Source organism: Eriocheir sinensis, unplaced genomic scaffold (genome assembly GCF_024679095.1).
Source record: "Eriocheir sinensis breed Jianghai 21 unplaced genomic scaffold, ASM2467909v1 Scaffold290, whole genome shotgun sequence".
NCBI classification, from domain to species: Eukaryota; Metazoa; Arthropoda; class Malacostraca; order Decapoda; family Varunidae; genus Eriocheir; species Eriocheir sinensis.
The window spans coordinates 305,234-321,501 of NW_026111599.1; the positions used below are offsets into that span (position 1 = coordinate 305,234).

Here is a 16,268-nt window from a genome sequence, read left to right on the forward strand (position 1 = left end):
GACTGCAAGAAGCCGAGTGGCCCTTTAGCAACGATGCTAATTGTTCCCTCTCCTCTGGGGCTAACTTTTCTCCCAACGTCACGTCATGCACCCGCCTGGAATCCACATGGTCTCACGCCCACGATGAGTCCTCCTGCCGTTTCTCGTAACCTCCCAAGGTGCCCCACACAGCAAACACGCCTCTCGTAACCTCCCAAGGGTTTCCCTCGCCTGCAGTATACAGCTACCTAGCTTGTGGATACGGCAGGGCAGGAAAGACCGCCACGATGAACACACGGGGTCGGGAGGTGGAGGTAGAGGCGCGTCCTGGCGTGTCTGAGTCACTAGCGTAGCGGAAGAGAGGGTGCGGCCGCCGATCCACGGTCACTCCAGCCGTCCCGGCCCGCGGTCAAGATGCCAGCACTCGCCACAACTGACATCTCTTCCGCATAACACTTAAACTAACGCCCTAACGGCTATGGGTTATTATTTGTTAATAACCTAACACCATGAACTAAGTAATAGTGGGTCATGTATCCCACGAATACTTCAGCATTGACAGCAATAGGCGATGATATTGTTGTTGTTGTTGTTGTTGTTTAGGGCCGCGGCGATCTAGTCGCTCACATGAGCCCTGGTGTCGTCCTGTGAGGGCTTCACAGGCGCGTCAGCTGCCCCGTCTTCCTAAGGAAGGCGCAGGTGAGGCGGGTGACAGCTTCCTGTCGTGATGGGTGGACGCCTGCCGCCGCCAGCAGCGTGGGCAGGTCAAAGGTGGGCACGTCCAGGGCGCGGAGTTGGTGTCGGAGCAACACTCGCTGGGAGTGGTGGCGTGGGCAGTGCAGCAGCAGGTGCTCAATGGTGTCCTCGACGGTCCTGCACAGGGGTAGTGAGGGTCGGGGACGAGGCGCAGGCGGTGGAGGTGAGCGCCGAGACGTGTGTGGCCCAGGCGGAGGCGCGTCAAGGCCACGTCTAGGACGCGGGACTTTTTTCTCACCCACGGCTGTGGGGAGGAGTTGGTGCGGTATTGGCCCATGGATGTGGTGCGGAGGGTGTTGGCGAGCGTGTCATCCCAGGAGGCGCGGCAGGTGCGGAAGATAAGGCATTTGGCCGTGGAGAGTGGTAGGGGGAGCGGCGTGATGTTTACCTCCGCAAGGGCCATCTTGGCGGCGGCGTCTGCTATACTGTTGCCTCGTATGCCGGAGTGCGAGGGCACCCACTGCAGGGTGACCTCCCACCCCTCGGATGTCAGGAGGAGGAGGGCTCGTTGGATGGTGTGGGCCAGGGCCGTCGACGATGTTGGGTGGCGGGAGAGGAGGAGGTGGAGTGATGAGAGGGAGTCGGTGTAAATGGCAGACTTGCCCCTGGCATGGGTGGTGTGAAGGTATGCGAGGGCCTGGTGCAGGGCGTAGAGCTCAGCCGTCAGAACGTCAGTCTCTGGGGGTAGTGTCCATGTCCTGCAGGTGCTGGTGCTGGGGTCATATATGGCTGAGGCGGTGGAGGGTGGAAACGGAGAGTGGGAGCCATCGGTAAAGATTTTCAAGTGGTGGTGGTAGAGGGACCTGTCCATCTTGAGGAAGTGTGTGGCCGCCACAATGCTGGAGGTTGGTTTATGTGGGAGGTCGTGGATGTACAGGGACATCGTGTGGGAGATGTCTAGCCAGGGTGGGATGGGGGAGTGTGGGCTGATTGGGTTGTAGTGGTGGTGGAGTGAGGTGGAGTAGTAGGTGGACCAGTAATGCCCTCACAATCAGGGGTTGGCGGGCTGCAGGGAGTCAGACTGAAGCGTGCTGGTCGACTCCTGAGGTGCTGTAAAGCTTTGAGAGTGGGTGGGAAGGTGGCAGGCTCAAGATGCGGTGGTAGTGGTGGCACAGCACCTCTCTTCTGTGGGTGGCTAGAGGGGGGATGCCGCTTTCTGCGTGGAGGGAGACAACTGGGGAGGACCGCATGGCCCCCTTTGTGATCCTCAGGGCAGCATTTTGGATGGTGTCTAGTTTGGCGAGGCTGGAGGGGGCCGCTGCCCCATAGATGTTGCTGCCATACGATAGGCGCGCTCTGATGGTGGTGCGGTAGAATTGGAGGAGCACGTCTCGGCCAGCCCCCCAGCGGACACCTGCAATCCTCTTTATGATGTTCAGCTGCTTGTTGCAGGGTGTGTGCAGATAATCTATGTGGCTGGCCAAGGTGGGGCGAGGCCCATCCAGCCGCAGCCCTAGGAGGTTGTGTGTCCTGACATAGGGGACGGGTGTTCCATTTAGGGACACTAGGTGGTGCTGTCAGTCTCTTGAGGGTGAAACACATAAGGGCACTTTTGTGTGGACTGATGGTGAGGCCCCAGGTGGTAACCCAGGCTGCGATGGCTGTGGCAGCCTCCTGGAGGTGTTGTTGTGACTCCACCAGTGTTGGTACCCTGCTTAGGATGGTTATGTCATCTGCAAACATGAGGAGGTGTGAGTGGGGTGGTACCTGGATGTCAGACATGATTATGTTGAATAGCAAGGGGCTGAGGGCAGAACCCTGTGGCACTCCTCTTCGGATGGGGTGTGGTGATGACTTGGAGGCTCCCACCGCCACCTGGAAGGAGCGGCCGGAGAGGAAGTCTCTAACCCAGGCAAGGGTGGTGCCAGTGATCCCCATGCTGGCCAGCTTGTACACGACTCCCTCGTGTGGCGATGTGTCGAAGGCCCCCTCCAGGTCCACAAAGAGGGCCGACATGACTTGTCGCTGGCGGTAAGTGTCGCAGATGTGGAAGTCCATCTGCGCCAAGACATCCAGGGTGCTCCGGTGTGGTCGGAAGCCGCACTGCTCCCTCCTCAGCAGTCGCTTCTCCTCCACCCACCAGGATAAACGGGTCGCCACCAGGCGCTCCAACAGCTTTCCAATGCATGAGAGGAGGGCAATTGGCCTATAAGCTGATGGTAGCGATGGGTCCTTGCCTGGTTTGAGTATGGGAATGATGGTGGACATCTTCCAGCAGGAAGGGAACTCTCCTGTCTGCCAGCTGATGTTGAGGATCTGCAGGAGGTGGTCATTGATGTCGGGGGTGAGGTGAGTGAGGAAGTCATACGGGATGATATCATGGCCCGCAGCTTTCCCCGGCCTTAGGGAGGCCATTGCTTGGGTTGCTTCAGTTGGGGTGAAGGGCTGGATGAGCTCTGGGATGCCCGGGGAGTTGACAGCGTTGACTATGGCGTTGTGGGTGTTCTGGGATGGATGGATGGTGGGTGTGGCGCCTATCCTTGTGTGGTAAAAGTTGGCCAGGACTTCCGCCTTCTGTTGGTCGTCTAGCTGGGCATGGGTGGTATTGGTGATGGGAGGGGACTGGCGCACCTTCCTGCCTTCCATGGCATGCAGGAAGTCCCATGTCCTTTTGGTGGAAGTGGAGAATGAGAGGGAGGAGCAGTGGGTTCCCCATGCCTTCCTCTTGGCCTGGAGGATGGTCCTCCCACAGATGGCGTCGAGTCGTCGGTATTCCTGGCCTGCCAGAACGGTCGGTGTCTTGCGCCACTGGTTCCAGGCCCGGCGGTGGGCTCTTACTGCCTGCTGACATGTGTCGTCCCACCATGCCTTCCCCGGACGGCGGGGGGTGCGGCGGGTAATGAGGTGGAACGCCGCTCGCCCAGCTCCCTCCAGTGTTTGGTTTAGGCCACTTGTTGCCTCCCCCAGTGGGCGGGTGGAGAGGTCAGGGGAGCAGTGTAGGGCCTGCTGGAATTTTGGCCACCCAGTCGCTGTTATTTTCCACCGTGGCAGGCATCCCGGGTGAGGCCTGGGGGTGACCTGGGGAAGAGAGGCTAAGATGGGAAGGTGGTCGCTCCCCATGTAAGGGCCCGTGGAAAACTCTAAAGTGTTGAGCGCCGGGTCACCGAGGAACAGGTCCAACACTGATGCTGCCCCGGTGTGGGGGTGGTACCTAGTTGCCAATCCTGGAGGGCTGAGGAGGCTCAGGTGCGGCGAACCCTGGAGGACCCGGAATAAGTTGTTGCCTGGGGTGTGCCTGTGGTATGGAGGCAGGTTAGGGTCCCAGCAGTGGTGGTGGGCATTAAAGTCCCCCATGACTAGCAATGGGAGTGGGAGGGTAGAAAGGTAGTGTTCTAGCTCTTGATAAGTTGCTGCTCCACCTGGATTGTAGCACACTGCCACAGTGAGCCAGCCCCCATGGAGCCCTATCCTGGCGGCAGCTATCTCCAGGCAACCATCCGGCCACCTAGGAAGCCTGAGCTCTGAGTGTACCAGTTCCTCCCGGAGAGCAAGGAGGACTCCACCGCCTCGTCCCTGCTGGCGATCTTTCCTGATGATGGTGTACCCAGGTAAGGTGAGATTGAGATGGGGGGGGAGCCAGGTCTCACATAACCCAGCTACCGAGGGCAGTGTGTCCTTGAGGAAGATGTGGAGCTCCTGTGATTTCCGAAGGAGAGACCGGGCATTCCAGAGCATGAAGGAAAGAGCCATCACTGGAGGAGGGTAGACATTAACATGGAGACAGTGGGCCACAGAGACTTGAGTATGTCTATGAAAGACAGGCCCTGCTGGAAAAGATGGTAGCCCCTCGTGAGGAGGGTAAATAAACCTGGGATAAAATCGTGCCTGTTGGGAGGGGAGGAGGAGTAGTAGGTAGGTTGAGGCGGATCCTGCAGTGGGTGTACAGGCCTGGGGGGTCTGGCAGAGTGTGAGGGTGGATGGGTTGAATTGTGAGGGGGGCTTGTGATTGCTTGTGGGCTCAGAGTGTGAGCACTGGCGTCTGCCGAAGCCTCAGGCGATGAGTGTGGAGGCTCCGTGTGGTGGTGGGGGGTGGGAGGAGGGTGGTGAACTTCTATTTCGGCGGTGGTGTGGGTGATTCCGGTGTGGTGGCGTGGGGTGACTGTGGGGTGTCGATGTTGGTGCCGTCGTTGGTTGGGGCGCAGTGGGGTGAATGGTGCTGGGTTGTGGATGCTGGGCCAGGGGCCCTCCAGGTGCTCATCCTCCAAGGTCTCCAGGGAGGCATACCTGTTGCCGGTGATGCAGGCGAAGGAGACCCCCTCCTGGACTGGTCTCGCTGGGAGTCGTGTGGCCTGCGTTGTTGGCCTAGGGGTAGGCCGGGGCCAGACCGGCCTAAGGTCCCGGAGTTGGTTGTTGGCCTCATGGAGCGACTTTCCTTCGTCCATCAGTCTGGTGTAGAGCTGCTGGGCCTCTGAGGTAAAGGGGCATTTAATGGACCTGGGTCCATGTGGGCCCCCACACTGGAAACAGTGGTAAGGCCGGGAGCAGGTGGAGTCCCCCTGCTTGGAGGGGTGGAGTCCGCTGTACCTAGCACAGCGCGCTGGTAGCCGGCAGGTAATGGCGCTGTGTCCGATCTTTAGGCAGACCGGACAGCGTAAGAGTGGGAGGAGGAAGGGCCTCGGCCAGAACGTGAGCCCAGAAATGGCGACCCTCTTAGGGATTATCCCTCTCACCTTGAGGCGTAGCCATTTCCCTGTGGTGGTCCTTGGGAGAAGGTGCGGTGGAATCCAGGCGAGTTCCAGACACTCACCTCCATCTAGGCCATTCTAGGGTCTTGAATCCGGCCTGGATTTCTTCCATCGTGGTGTCTTCAGCCAGCGGCCCTACCCTGGCGTAGTTGTATTTGTCATCTTCCTTCTCCGCTCTCCTGCAGGTAACCTCCCATTCTCCCAGGAAGAAGGAGGGCTTGGAGAGATCCGGAACCTTGAGTAGGTTGTGGGCAAAGACGACGATGACGAGGGCCGTACCGTTACCCAGGGCACGGGTTTCCCCTTCCAGGATATACTTCCCCACTGGAGAGGAGGTGAGGGCTTGCGACACCTTCCTGGGGTTGTTGAATACCTGCGCGCCATTCTTGGTCCGCAGGAGGAAGGATGCTCTGGTATATGACGGCAAGGTTGGTGTAGCGGAAGGAGTAGGGGGCTGCTGGCCCGGCTGGGCCTCCGCCGGTGACGGGGACGTCTTCTGACGTTTGGCCTGCTGGTGGGGGTCCTCGCCAAGAGACGGGTCTGTCATGTTGACGTCCTCTAGGGTCTCGGCCTCGGTGTGGATGAGTTCTAGGGGCGGCCCACCTGACTGGCTGGCCATGGTGGAGGCCGTGTCGCCTCGCACAGCCGTGGAACTCTGAGCAGCTGGTAGCCGGCAGACAAGGAGAGATATCCAGCACGTCTACCTTGTGTGGCTGTCACAACCGCTCTCTAGGCGATGATATTATTTGAATAAGCTCCGCCCGCCCTTGCTCTTGCTGTACTGACCCGTTGGAGAGCAAGATTAATGGACTCTTCCGCTGGAATGAGGAGTTCCACGGAATTGTCCACACTCGTCTATTCTTGGAATGAGGAATTCATGACATCATGACATTTTGCCCTCCCTCTAAGAAAACTTTTCTCCAGGAGAAAAGTTTTTACTACGCTACGCTGCCAACACGGTTTTCATGCCCTACACCTGCACCTACAGAATCAGCATGTTTCTGACAGCACGTTCTCATCATCCTGTATTACTACTGCCACTCCCACATCTACGATCTGAGATTGAGAATAGTGACCTTTAACTAACTCCAGACACCTCACCTTCTCATCAAGTCTGGGTCTGGGTCTGGGAGCAAGGAATTATTTTCCGCCTTCTAAATAAAATGTCGGGGACCTCCACGGAATTTCCCACTCTCGTCTATTCTTGGAATGAGGAATTCATGACAGTCATTAAGGATAGCAAAATTATTGGCTTGCTCACCAGATAGTGATTTCATTACGTACAAATATGCAGCATCCAGATTTGGACTGAAATTCAGGATAGATAAAGTAGGAGTGAACAAATAAAAATGTGTGTGTGTGTGTGTGTGTGTGTGCTGCCTCTAGCGCCGGTAGGCTGTCTTGAGTGGCCTCTTGGGTACTATCTAATGGGTAGCCTCAGCCCGTTAGTGGCGCAGGCGAATTTTATTTATAATGGCTGCCGTGATATATGACTCTTGCTTGGCCCATGCTGCCCCCTGGTGCTCTTGACCGAAGTCGCTTAAGTTAGGGTTGAATGTAAGATCTGGGCAGCATGTAGGTAATCTTCCGCCACTCGGTGATGGTTGGATAAATAAGCGCATTTCGGTGGGACTCGAACCTAGGCCCTCGGGCTCACCACGCCCCCACGCTGACCGCTCGGCTATCGCCTACCCGCTGCCAGTAGCTTAAAAAAACTTGCGTTTTGCTTAGGAAAAGAAAGTGAAGTTTAAAGGAGGAGCGATGGCAAAACAGAAATTAGAGAGGAGACCGCGAATGTTGTAGAAGTTAATGAAGAGGCGGTGGCTGAATGGATAGCGTGACGGCGCCGCGTTCAGGACGACGCGAGTTCAATCTCCGCCCGGTGCCACCAAGCTGGGATTTTTCAGCGCCGCCGAGTGGCTTAAAACTACCCACATGCTGTCCAGAAGACCACCTATCAACCCGGACTCTAGATTCTAGGATTAAAGATGAGCTCCGGGAGGGCAGCATGAGCCAGTGCAAGATGGCGCCACTATAAACACTCGCCTGCGCCAGAACGGGCTGGGCCGACCATCAGGCCCCACCGGGAAGAAGCCTTGGGCCGACCATCAGGATCCACCAGGAAGAAGCATACCGGCGCAATAGGCCACAATGTAAAAAAAGAGAGAGAGAGAGAGAGAGAGAGAGTTGGAGGAATTATCAAAACCCGTTTAGATCGTCTCAAGAGGTGGGGTCTCGCTTGGGGACATTTTCTTGTCCCCTCCATAGATGGGATTCCGAGAAGGGTTGATTATTCTTTTTATATAAAATTTTGAGGAATTGGTGAATGTGTCATATCCATGCACTTTGATGTGGAAATCAAGAGACTTTGTTTGGTCTTTGATTAGTTGCAGCACCCCCTCACCCTCGTATATACTTCACTGGGAGTGGTTTGCACCCCTCTGGCCTATTTGCTCCCTCTGACTATGGAATGGACATCAGCATGGAAAAAAAAAGAAGGAGGATGACAAACAATGTTCATGGGTTGAAAAAGTTGCCATAATACAAATTTGCATCCTCTTAAAAGGCGTAGGGTGCGAGGAGACAATGTAAGATTATAAATGAAAGGGTGATTTCAATAGAGAGGATGTCAACAAGGTTCTGGTTGTAAGGGAGCTGCAAAGCGGCAAATACATAAACAATAACTACTTCCCCTTCTGGCTACCGACTTGAGAGGTGTCCTGATGACTCCTCGAACCTCCTCCTTATCAATTTCTGCAACATTCGCGGTCTTTGTTCTAATTTTCATTCTGTGGAACACCATCTCTCTTCCTCTAAACCTCATCTTCTCTTCCTCACCGAAACACAGGTTTCTGAGGCTACTGACAGCAACCTCTACTCTGTTCCCTCCTACTATCTCTATCTTAAATTTCAATCCAAAGCTGGATGTTGCGTCTACGTGCGCAACGACATCACTTGCTCTCGTGCCTACGACCTTGACTCTTCTGAATTTTCTACCATCTGGCTAAGACTTCATTGTCATTCTATTACTAAATACATCTGTGCTGTTTATCTCTCACCTGACTCTACTAACTATGTAAAATTCTTTGACTATTTGAACTCTAAAGTGGAGCACATCTTGACTCACTCTCCCTTCGCTGAAATCTCCATCTTAGGAGATTTCAATGTTCATCACCAGCTTTGCCTTTCATCCTCTTTCACTGAGCAGCCTGGTGTACAAGCCTACAACTTTGCTCTCCTCAGCGACCTAAAGCAGTTGGTTCAGCACCCTACTCGTATTCCCGACCGTCTTGGAGACAAGCCCAACATTCTAGACCTCTTCCTTACCTCTAATCCTTCTGCTTACTCTGTCAAACTGTTCTCTCCGTTGGGCTCCTCCGATCATAACCTTATTTCTATATCCTGTCCTATCGCTCCTGTACATCCTCTGGACCCACCGAAGAGGCGATGCCTCTGGCATTTTGCTTCAGCTCGGTGGGACGACCTGAGGATGTACTTTTCCGATTTCCCGTGGAATGATTACTGCTTCCAGGAGAGAGACCCCTCTGTGTGTGCCCAGCACATCACAGAGGTGATTGTCTCTGGAATGGAGGCATACATTCTACGTTCTTTCTCTACTCCTCATGCTAAAAAGCCTTGGCTTAATCATGCTTGTTCTCGTGCTATTAAAGATAGAGAGGCAGCTCACAAAAGGTTCCAGAGCCTTCGAACACCCACTAACTTTGACCTTTACATTTCAGCCCGGAATCGTGCCAAATCTATTCTCCGACTTACCAAAACTTCTTTTATCTATAGAAAATGTCAACATCTTGCTTCTTCTAATTCTTCCCGTTACTTCTGGCATCTAGCCAAAAATATCTCCTCCAATTTCACTTCTTCCTCTTTCCCTCCTCTCCTTAACCCTGACGGCAGCACTACCGTCTCATCTGTCTCTAAGGCTGAATTCTTCGCTCAAACTTTCTGTAAGAACTCCACCCTGGACGATTCTGGGCATATTCCTCCAACTCATCCCCCCTCTGACTCCTTTATGCCTGTTATTAAAATTCTTCCAAATTATGTTTTCTATGCCCTCTCTGGCCTCAACTCTCAGAAGGTTTATGGACCTGATGGAGTGCCTCCTATTGTCATTAAAAACTGTGCTTCCGTGCTGACACCCTGCCAGGTCAAATTCTTTCGTCTCTGCCTATCAACATCTACCTTTCCTTCCCGCTGGAAGTATGCCTTTGTACAGCCTGTGCCTAAGAAGGGTGACCGTTCCAATCCCTCAAACTACCGCCCTATAGCTTTACTTTCCTGTCTATCTAAAGCTTTTAAATCAATCCTTAACCGGAAGATTCAAAAGCACCTTTCCACTTCTAACCTTCTATCTGATCGCCAGTATGGGTTCCGCAAGGGGCGTTCTACTGGTGATCTCCTTGCCTTCCTAACTGACTCTTGGTCATTCTCTCTTAGCAGTTTCGGTGAAACCTTTGCTATTGCGCTGGACATATCAAAAGCTTTTGATAGGGTCTGGCACATATCTTTGCTTTCCAAACTACCCTCCTACGGTTTCTATCCTTCTCTCTGTACCTTTATCTCCAGTTTCCTTTCTGACCGTTCTATTTCTGCTGTGGTGGACGGTCACTGTTCTTCCCCTTAACCTATCAACAGTGGTGTCCCACAGGGTTCTGCCCTATCTCCCACTCTCTTTCTGTTGTTCACTGATGATCTTCTTTCCAAAGCGAACTGTCCTATCCATTCTTACGCCGATGACTCCACTCTGCATTACTCAACTTCTTTTAATAGAAGGCTCACTCTACAGGAACTTAACGATTCAAGGCTGGAGGCAACAGAACGTTTAGCCTCAAACCTTACTATTATTTCCGATTGGGGCAAGAGGAACCTGGTGTCCTTCAACGCCTCAAAAACACAGTTTCTCCACCTATCCACTCGACACAATCTTCTAAACAACTATCCCCTATTCTTTGACAACACCCAGCTATCACCTTCTTCAACACTAAACTTCCTCGGTCTATCCTTAATTCAAACTCTCAACTGGAAACTTCATATCTCATCTCTTACTAAATCAGCTTCCTCGAGGCTGGGCGTTCTGTACCGTCTCCGCCAGTTCTTCTCCCCCGCACAGTTGCTATCCATTTACATGAGCCTTGTCCGCCCTCGTATGGAGTATGCATCTCATGGGTGGGGGGGCTCCACTCACACAGCTCTCCTTGACAGAGTGCAGTCAAAGGCTCTTCGTCTCATCAGCTCTCCTCCTCATACTGATAGTCTTCTACCTCTCAAATTCCGCCGCCATGTTGCCTCTCTTTCTATCTTCTATCGATATTTTCATGCTGACTGCTCTTCTGAACTTGCTAACTGCATGCCTCCCCCCCTCCCGCGGCCTCGCTGCACACGACTTTCTACTCATGCTCATCCCTATACTGTCCAAACCCCTTATGCAAGAGTTAACCAGCATCTTCACTCTTTCATCCCTCACGCTGGTAAACTCTGGAACAATCTTCCTTCATCTGTATTTCCTCCTGCCTACGACTTGAACTCTTTCAAGAGGAGGGTATCAGGACACCTCTCCTCCCGAAATTGACCTCTCTTTTTGGACACTCCTTTGACCTCTATTCAGGAGCAGTGAGTAGCGGGCTTTTTTTATATTTTTCTTTACGCCCTTGAACTGTCTCCTTTGCTGTAAAAAAAATAAAAAAATAAAAACTTTACTAATAGAACGATGGCGTAGAAGTCATGCAGTGATTGCTGATACGATTGATATCATCAATAAAAGATTGAATAAATTCATGGAGAATAAGGAAAGGTGGGGTAAAGTTTACAGAAGATGCCCTACCTGTATAGGCTTGCCTGCCTCTTCCAGACTTCTTGTTTACTCATGTTCTGAAGCAGAAGAAGAAGAAGAAGAAGAAGAAGAAGAAGGAAAATACAAAAATAAGAACAAGACAAGAACAAAAACAAAAAGAACAAGAAGAAAGGAAAACAGAGGAAGGAGGAGAAGAAAAATTAACAAAAGGGAAGAGGAGGAGGAGGAGGAGGAATAGCGCTGTAGTGCTCAGTGCGCCGCCCCCGCCTTTCCTCCCCTGGATCCTCCTACAGGCGCGTTGTCAGCTGAGGCAGAAAAGTGTCTTAGTTTTAGAGAAAAGTAACTTGATGCTGCTGGCCAGGCGGAGAGGCGAGATGTGAGTGTCACAATTGTTTGTGGACGATGAACAGTGAAGTAATGCAAGCTGGCTAACCAAAACTGAGCAGTAATCATTTGCACTCATGTCTTTTACGGGGAAGACGGACTCATGGTGGTGGACAAGAAAGAACTGAAACTAGAGTTAGATATTTGTAGATCATTAACAGTGAAGTAATGTTTGGTGGCTCAATAAGGAAAAAAGTATCTTGACCAGGCGCTTCTTGGTTTGCATGGCCATGGCGGAGAAGAGACATAGGTTATAAGGAAGACAGTATTGATGATGTTTGTGGTGGTGAGTTGAAGTGATGTTTGCTGGTGTTCTCAAGAGCCAGGAAGAGTCAAAAGCATCTTTTCACTTCTGACCTTCTATCTGATCGCCAGTATGGGTTCCGCAAGGGGCGTTCTACTGGCGATCTTCTTGTTCTCTTAACTGACCCTTGGTCATCCTCTCTTAGCCGTTTCGGTGAAACTTTCTCAGTCGCGCTAGACGTATCGAAAGCTTTCGATAGAGTTTGGCACAAGTCTTTGCTTTCTAAACTGCCCTCTTTCGGATTCTATCCTTCTCTGTTCCTTTATCTCCAGTTTCCTTTCCGGCCGTTCTATCTCGGTAGACGGTCACTGTTCTTCCCCTAAACCTATCAACAGTGGTGTTCCACAGGGCTCTGTTCTATCACCCACTCTCTTCCTATTATTCATCAATGATCTTCTTTCTATAACAAACTGCCCTATCCACTCATACGCTGACGACTCCACTCTGCATTATTCAATTTCTTTCAACAGAAGACCCTCTCAACAGGAATTACAAGACTCCAGGTTGGAGGCTGCAGAACGCTTAACCTCAGACCTTGCTATCATTTATTATTGGGGTAAAAGGAGCTTAAGCTTGTATCCTTCAATGCCTCAAAAACCCAATTTCTCCATCTATCGACTCGACATAATCTTCCAAACACTTATCCCCTATTCTTCGACAACACCCAGCTGTCACCTTCTTCAACACTAAATATCCTCGGTCTATCCTTAGTTCAAAATCTCAACTGAAAACTTCACGTCTCCTCTCTTACTAAATCAGCTTCCTCGAGATTGGGCGTTCGGTATCGTTTCCGTCAGTTCTTCTTCCCCGCACATATGCTTTCCATATATAGGGCCCTCGTAAGGAGTATGCATCTCACGTGTGGGGGGGCTCCACTCACACAGCTCTCCTGGACAGAGTGGAGTCTAAGGCTCTTCGTCTCATCAGCTCTCCTCCTCTTACTGATAGTCTTCTTCCTCTTAAATTCCGCCGCCAAGTTGCATCTCTTTCTATCTTCTATCGATTTTTTCATGCTGACTGCTCTTCTGAACTTACTAACTGCATGCCTCCCCCCCCCCGCCCCCCCCCCCGCGGCCCCGCTGCACGCGACTTTCTACTCTTGCTCATCCCTACACTGTCCAAACCCCTTATGCAATAGTTAACCAGCATCTACATTCTTTCATCGCCTTCACTGGTAAACTCTGGAACAGCCTTCCTTCGTCTGTATTTCCTCCTGCCTCTGACTTGACCTCTTTCAAGAAGAGTGTATCAAGCCACCTCTCCATCCGAAATGACCTCTCTTTTGGCCACTTTAGGGGAGGCGGTGGCTGAGTCGACAGAGTGACGGCGCCGCGTTCAGGAGGACGCGAGTTCAATCCCTGCCCGGTGCCACCAAGCTGGGATTTTTCGGCCGCCGCCGAGTGGCTTAAAACTACCCACATGCTGTCCAGAAGACCACCTATCAACCCGGGCTCTAGATTCTAGGATTAAAGATGAGCTGATGAGCCAATGCATGATGGCGCCACTATAAACTCTGGCCTGCGCCACAACAGGCTGGGCCGACCATCAGGCCCCACTGGAAGAAGCCTTGGGCCGACCATCAGGCCCCACCGGAAGAAGCCTACCGACGCAATAGGCCGCGACGTAAAAAAAAAAATATATATATATATATATATATATATATATATATATATATATATATATATATATATATATATATATATATATATATATATATATATATATATATGAGAGCAACAGTTAGCGGGCTTTTTTTTCACATCTTTTTGTTGCACTTGAGTTGCTCTCTGTACTGTAAAAATAAAAAGAGCAAGACGAATCCAATAGGCGTTTACGATAGTGAAGGAAAGAACGGACTCGGGTGGTGTGGAAGACGAAACAACTTCAATGGTAACATTTACGGAGAACGAATAGTTAAGTAATACTGAGAAAGAACAGTTGTTGCAGCCTTTAGCATTACATACCTACAACATTCAAGGCCTGCAAAGATCAACTGAAGATACTTCTCGAAAGTTAAGCGGCTGGAGAGACCAGAGAAATAACTAGAGTGATGATAATCACCCTTTAAAAATTAGGATAATTAGGGGAGATAATGATCACTAAATAATGAGAAGCTAGTCGTTTACTTTTGAAGAGTATAATCACTGCTGAATATCATTAAGTGGAGGATGATAAATTAATTTCGAGGAAGATTGATTGATTGATTGATAGTTTATTGTTGCAGGTAAACAACAAGGGAGAAGGGAGGAACATGCCATCCCAACCCCCAGGCAGGACAGAGTGTGATTATACAACTATTAATACATGTGAAGGGAGCACCATGAAATTAAAAAGACACAATGGCAGGAAGGAAAGCACAACAAGGGAGGGGGCGGCACCTCCCCCTGGACAATAAGACAATAAAATGTGGGGATGGAGAACATTGCCCAAGCACTAGATGGGAATGAATACAGAGATAGAGTAATACTAGTCCTTAAAGTAAAATACTGCAGAGATCACAGCCTTGTATAGCACGGCAGTAGTTCAGGCTGCCACACACGGCATCACCACCTTGGTGCAAACTGAGGGTGTTCTTTGAGGATAGCAGGGAGGACATCATGGTTCAGGAGCCAACAAATTGTCTGGGGCAGGTCAAGGCAGTCCCGTGGCTTAAACTGAGCAATGAGAGGGCATTCCATGACATAGTGATGCAGTGTGTGGCCCCTCGGCCTGGCACAGAGCGTGCAGCAGACACCAGGGGAGTTACTAACCTCCCAGTAGTACCTATAGCCTAGCCTAAGGCGCATTGCTACCACATCCTGAGGGGCACTGTGTCGCCCATAGGGGTAAACACAGCGCTGGGAGACACTAACATAGTGGAGGTTGCTGGCGCTGCCATTGTCACAGCAGTGTCTGAGTTGGGTAGCAATGCTATCATGTGAATAATGCCTAAGTCTATTCTTAACATAGCTAAGCGTATAGTCAGTGCCAGGGTCCACTGTGTCATCCTGAAGGGCTCGTCGAGCAAGGCAGTCTGCCTTCTCATTGAGCTGGATGCCCACATGAGAGGGCACCCAGGTGAAGTGGACCGTGGCACCTGCGGCCTCAAAGGCACGGACGGCAGTCAGGCACTTAGCTACAAGATCACAGTCGGCAGGGGAGGAGGACACAAGTTCATGCAATGCAGCCTGGCTATCAACAAACAAGTAGACATTTTCGTGCAAAGCTGCTACAGTGTGGAGAGCCTCAAGGATGGCATACAGCTCAGCCCGGGTCGAGGACAGGTACCCCGGCAGCCGCCTGGTAACCTCAATGTCAGTGTACTGGGTGGGGGGAGCGTAATCCCGGATAAACACGCCACAGCCCGACCTGCTGCCATCTACGGAGCCATCACAGTACACATGGACAGCCCGAACACGGGGGTACTTGGACAGTTTGACCATGAAGTGATCCTGGAGGACATGGGGAAGCCAATCACGTTTAGGGAAAGGTAGTTGTTCAACGTCTACACTGACACGATAGGGAGGCCAGGCAGGTTGGGCCGGGGAGTAAACTAGGCCTAAGCACGCTTCTAACACACCCGTCTCTGCTAACATGAGATAAATTTTCCTAAGGTAGGAGGTAACAGGAGCCCTGGAGTCACGGTGCAGAGTTACCAGTGCCTGGTGAAGGGGCACTGCACCAGCACGAAGCAGGCGGCTGACGGTGCGACAAGTAATTTCCCAGATTCTGTTCACAACACGAGGCAGATTCAGTTCTGCCCTCATGACCTCAAGTTTTGCAGTTCTGGGGCACCCCAGAATGAGGCGCATGGCCTCATTTGAATAAGTTCAAGGGGTGAAGCTGTGCCGCACTAAACTGTACCAAAACAGGGCAGCATAATCAATGAGGGACCTGACGACAGAAAGGTAAAACATCCTGAGGACAGGGATGCCGACTCCAAGGCCCTGTTAGCCAAAACCTTAAGAGCTAACCTAGGAAGGCAGATGTTCTGAACATGAGTGACGCTCTGCACAGAATTCAGGAAGCTGACAGGGGTGCCTAACTACTTTTATGTATGAACACTAGCTAAAGGAGTGCCATTAATGCTGGGCAGATGAAACTCTCCTCCCATTGGCTTGAAATTTCGTCTTAGTTTCATTGATGACAAGGCCCATTTGTTCACACAGCGCTGACAGCTGCTCCAAAGCTAAACTGAGAAGAGCAGGACTGCTGCATTGCACAAGGATGTCATCTGCATAGATAATGACCTGAGTATTGCCCGGAAAGGGCCACCGAGCAATTTTGTCCATTAAAATGTTGAAAAGCATGGGGCTGAGGACACCCCCTTGCGGTGTACCCAGCTCAAACACTTCCTCCGTGGAGGTAGCACCCT

General features: G+C 51.6%; 1 protein-coding gene across 1 annotated transcript; it reads right to left on the minus strand.

The window, feature by feature from the left end:
• Positions 1 to 559: 559 nt before the first annotated feature.
• On the minus strand, positions 560 to 2,396 carry LOC126991498 (uncharacterized). The gene has a single exon (XM_050850252.1). It carries the CDS (start codon positions 1,616 to 1,618, stop codon positions 647 to 649), a length of 972 nt encoding a protein of 323 aa, XP_050706209.1. The 5' UTR covers positions 1,619 to 2,396; the 3' UTR covers positions 560 to 646.
• Between the last annotated feature and the right edge of the window lie 13,872 nt (positions 2,397 to 16,268).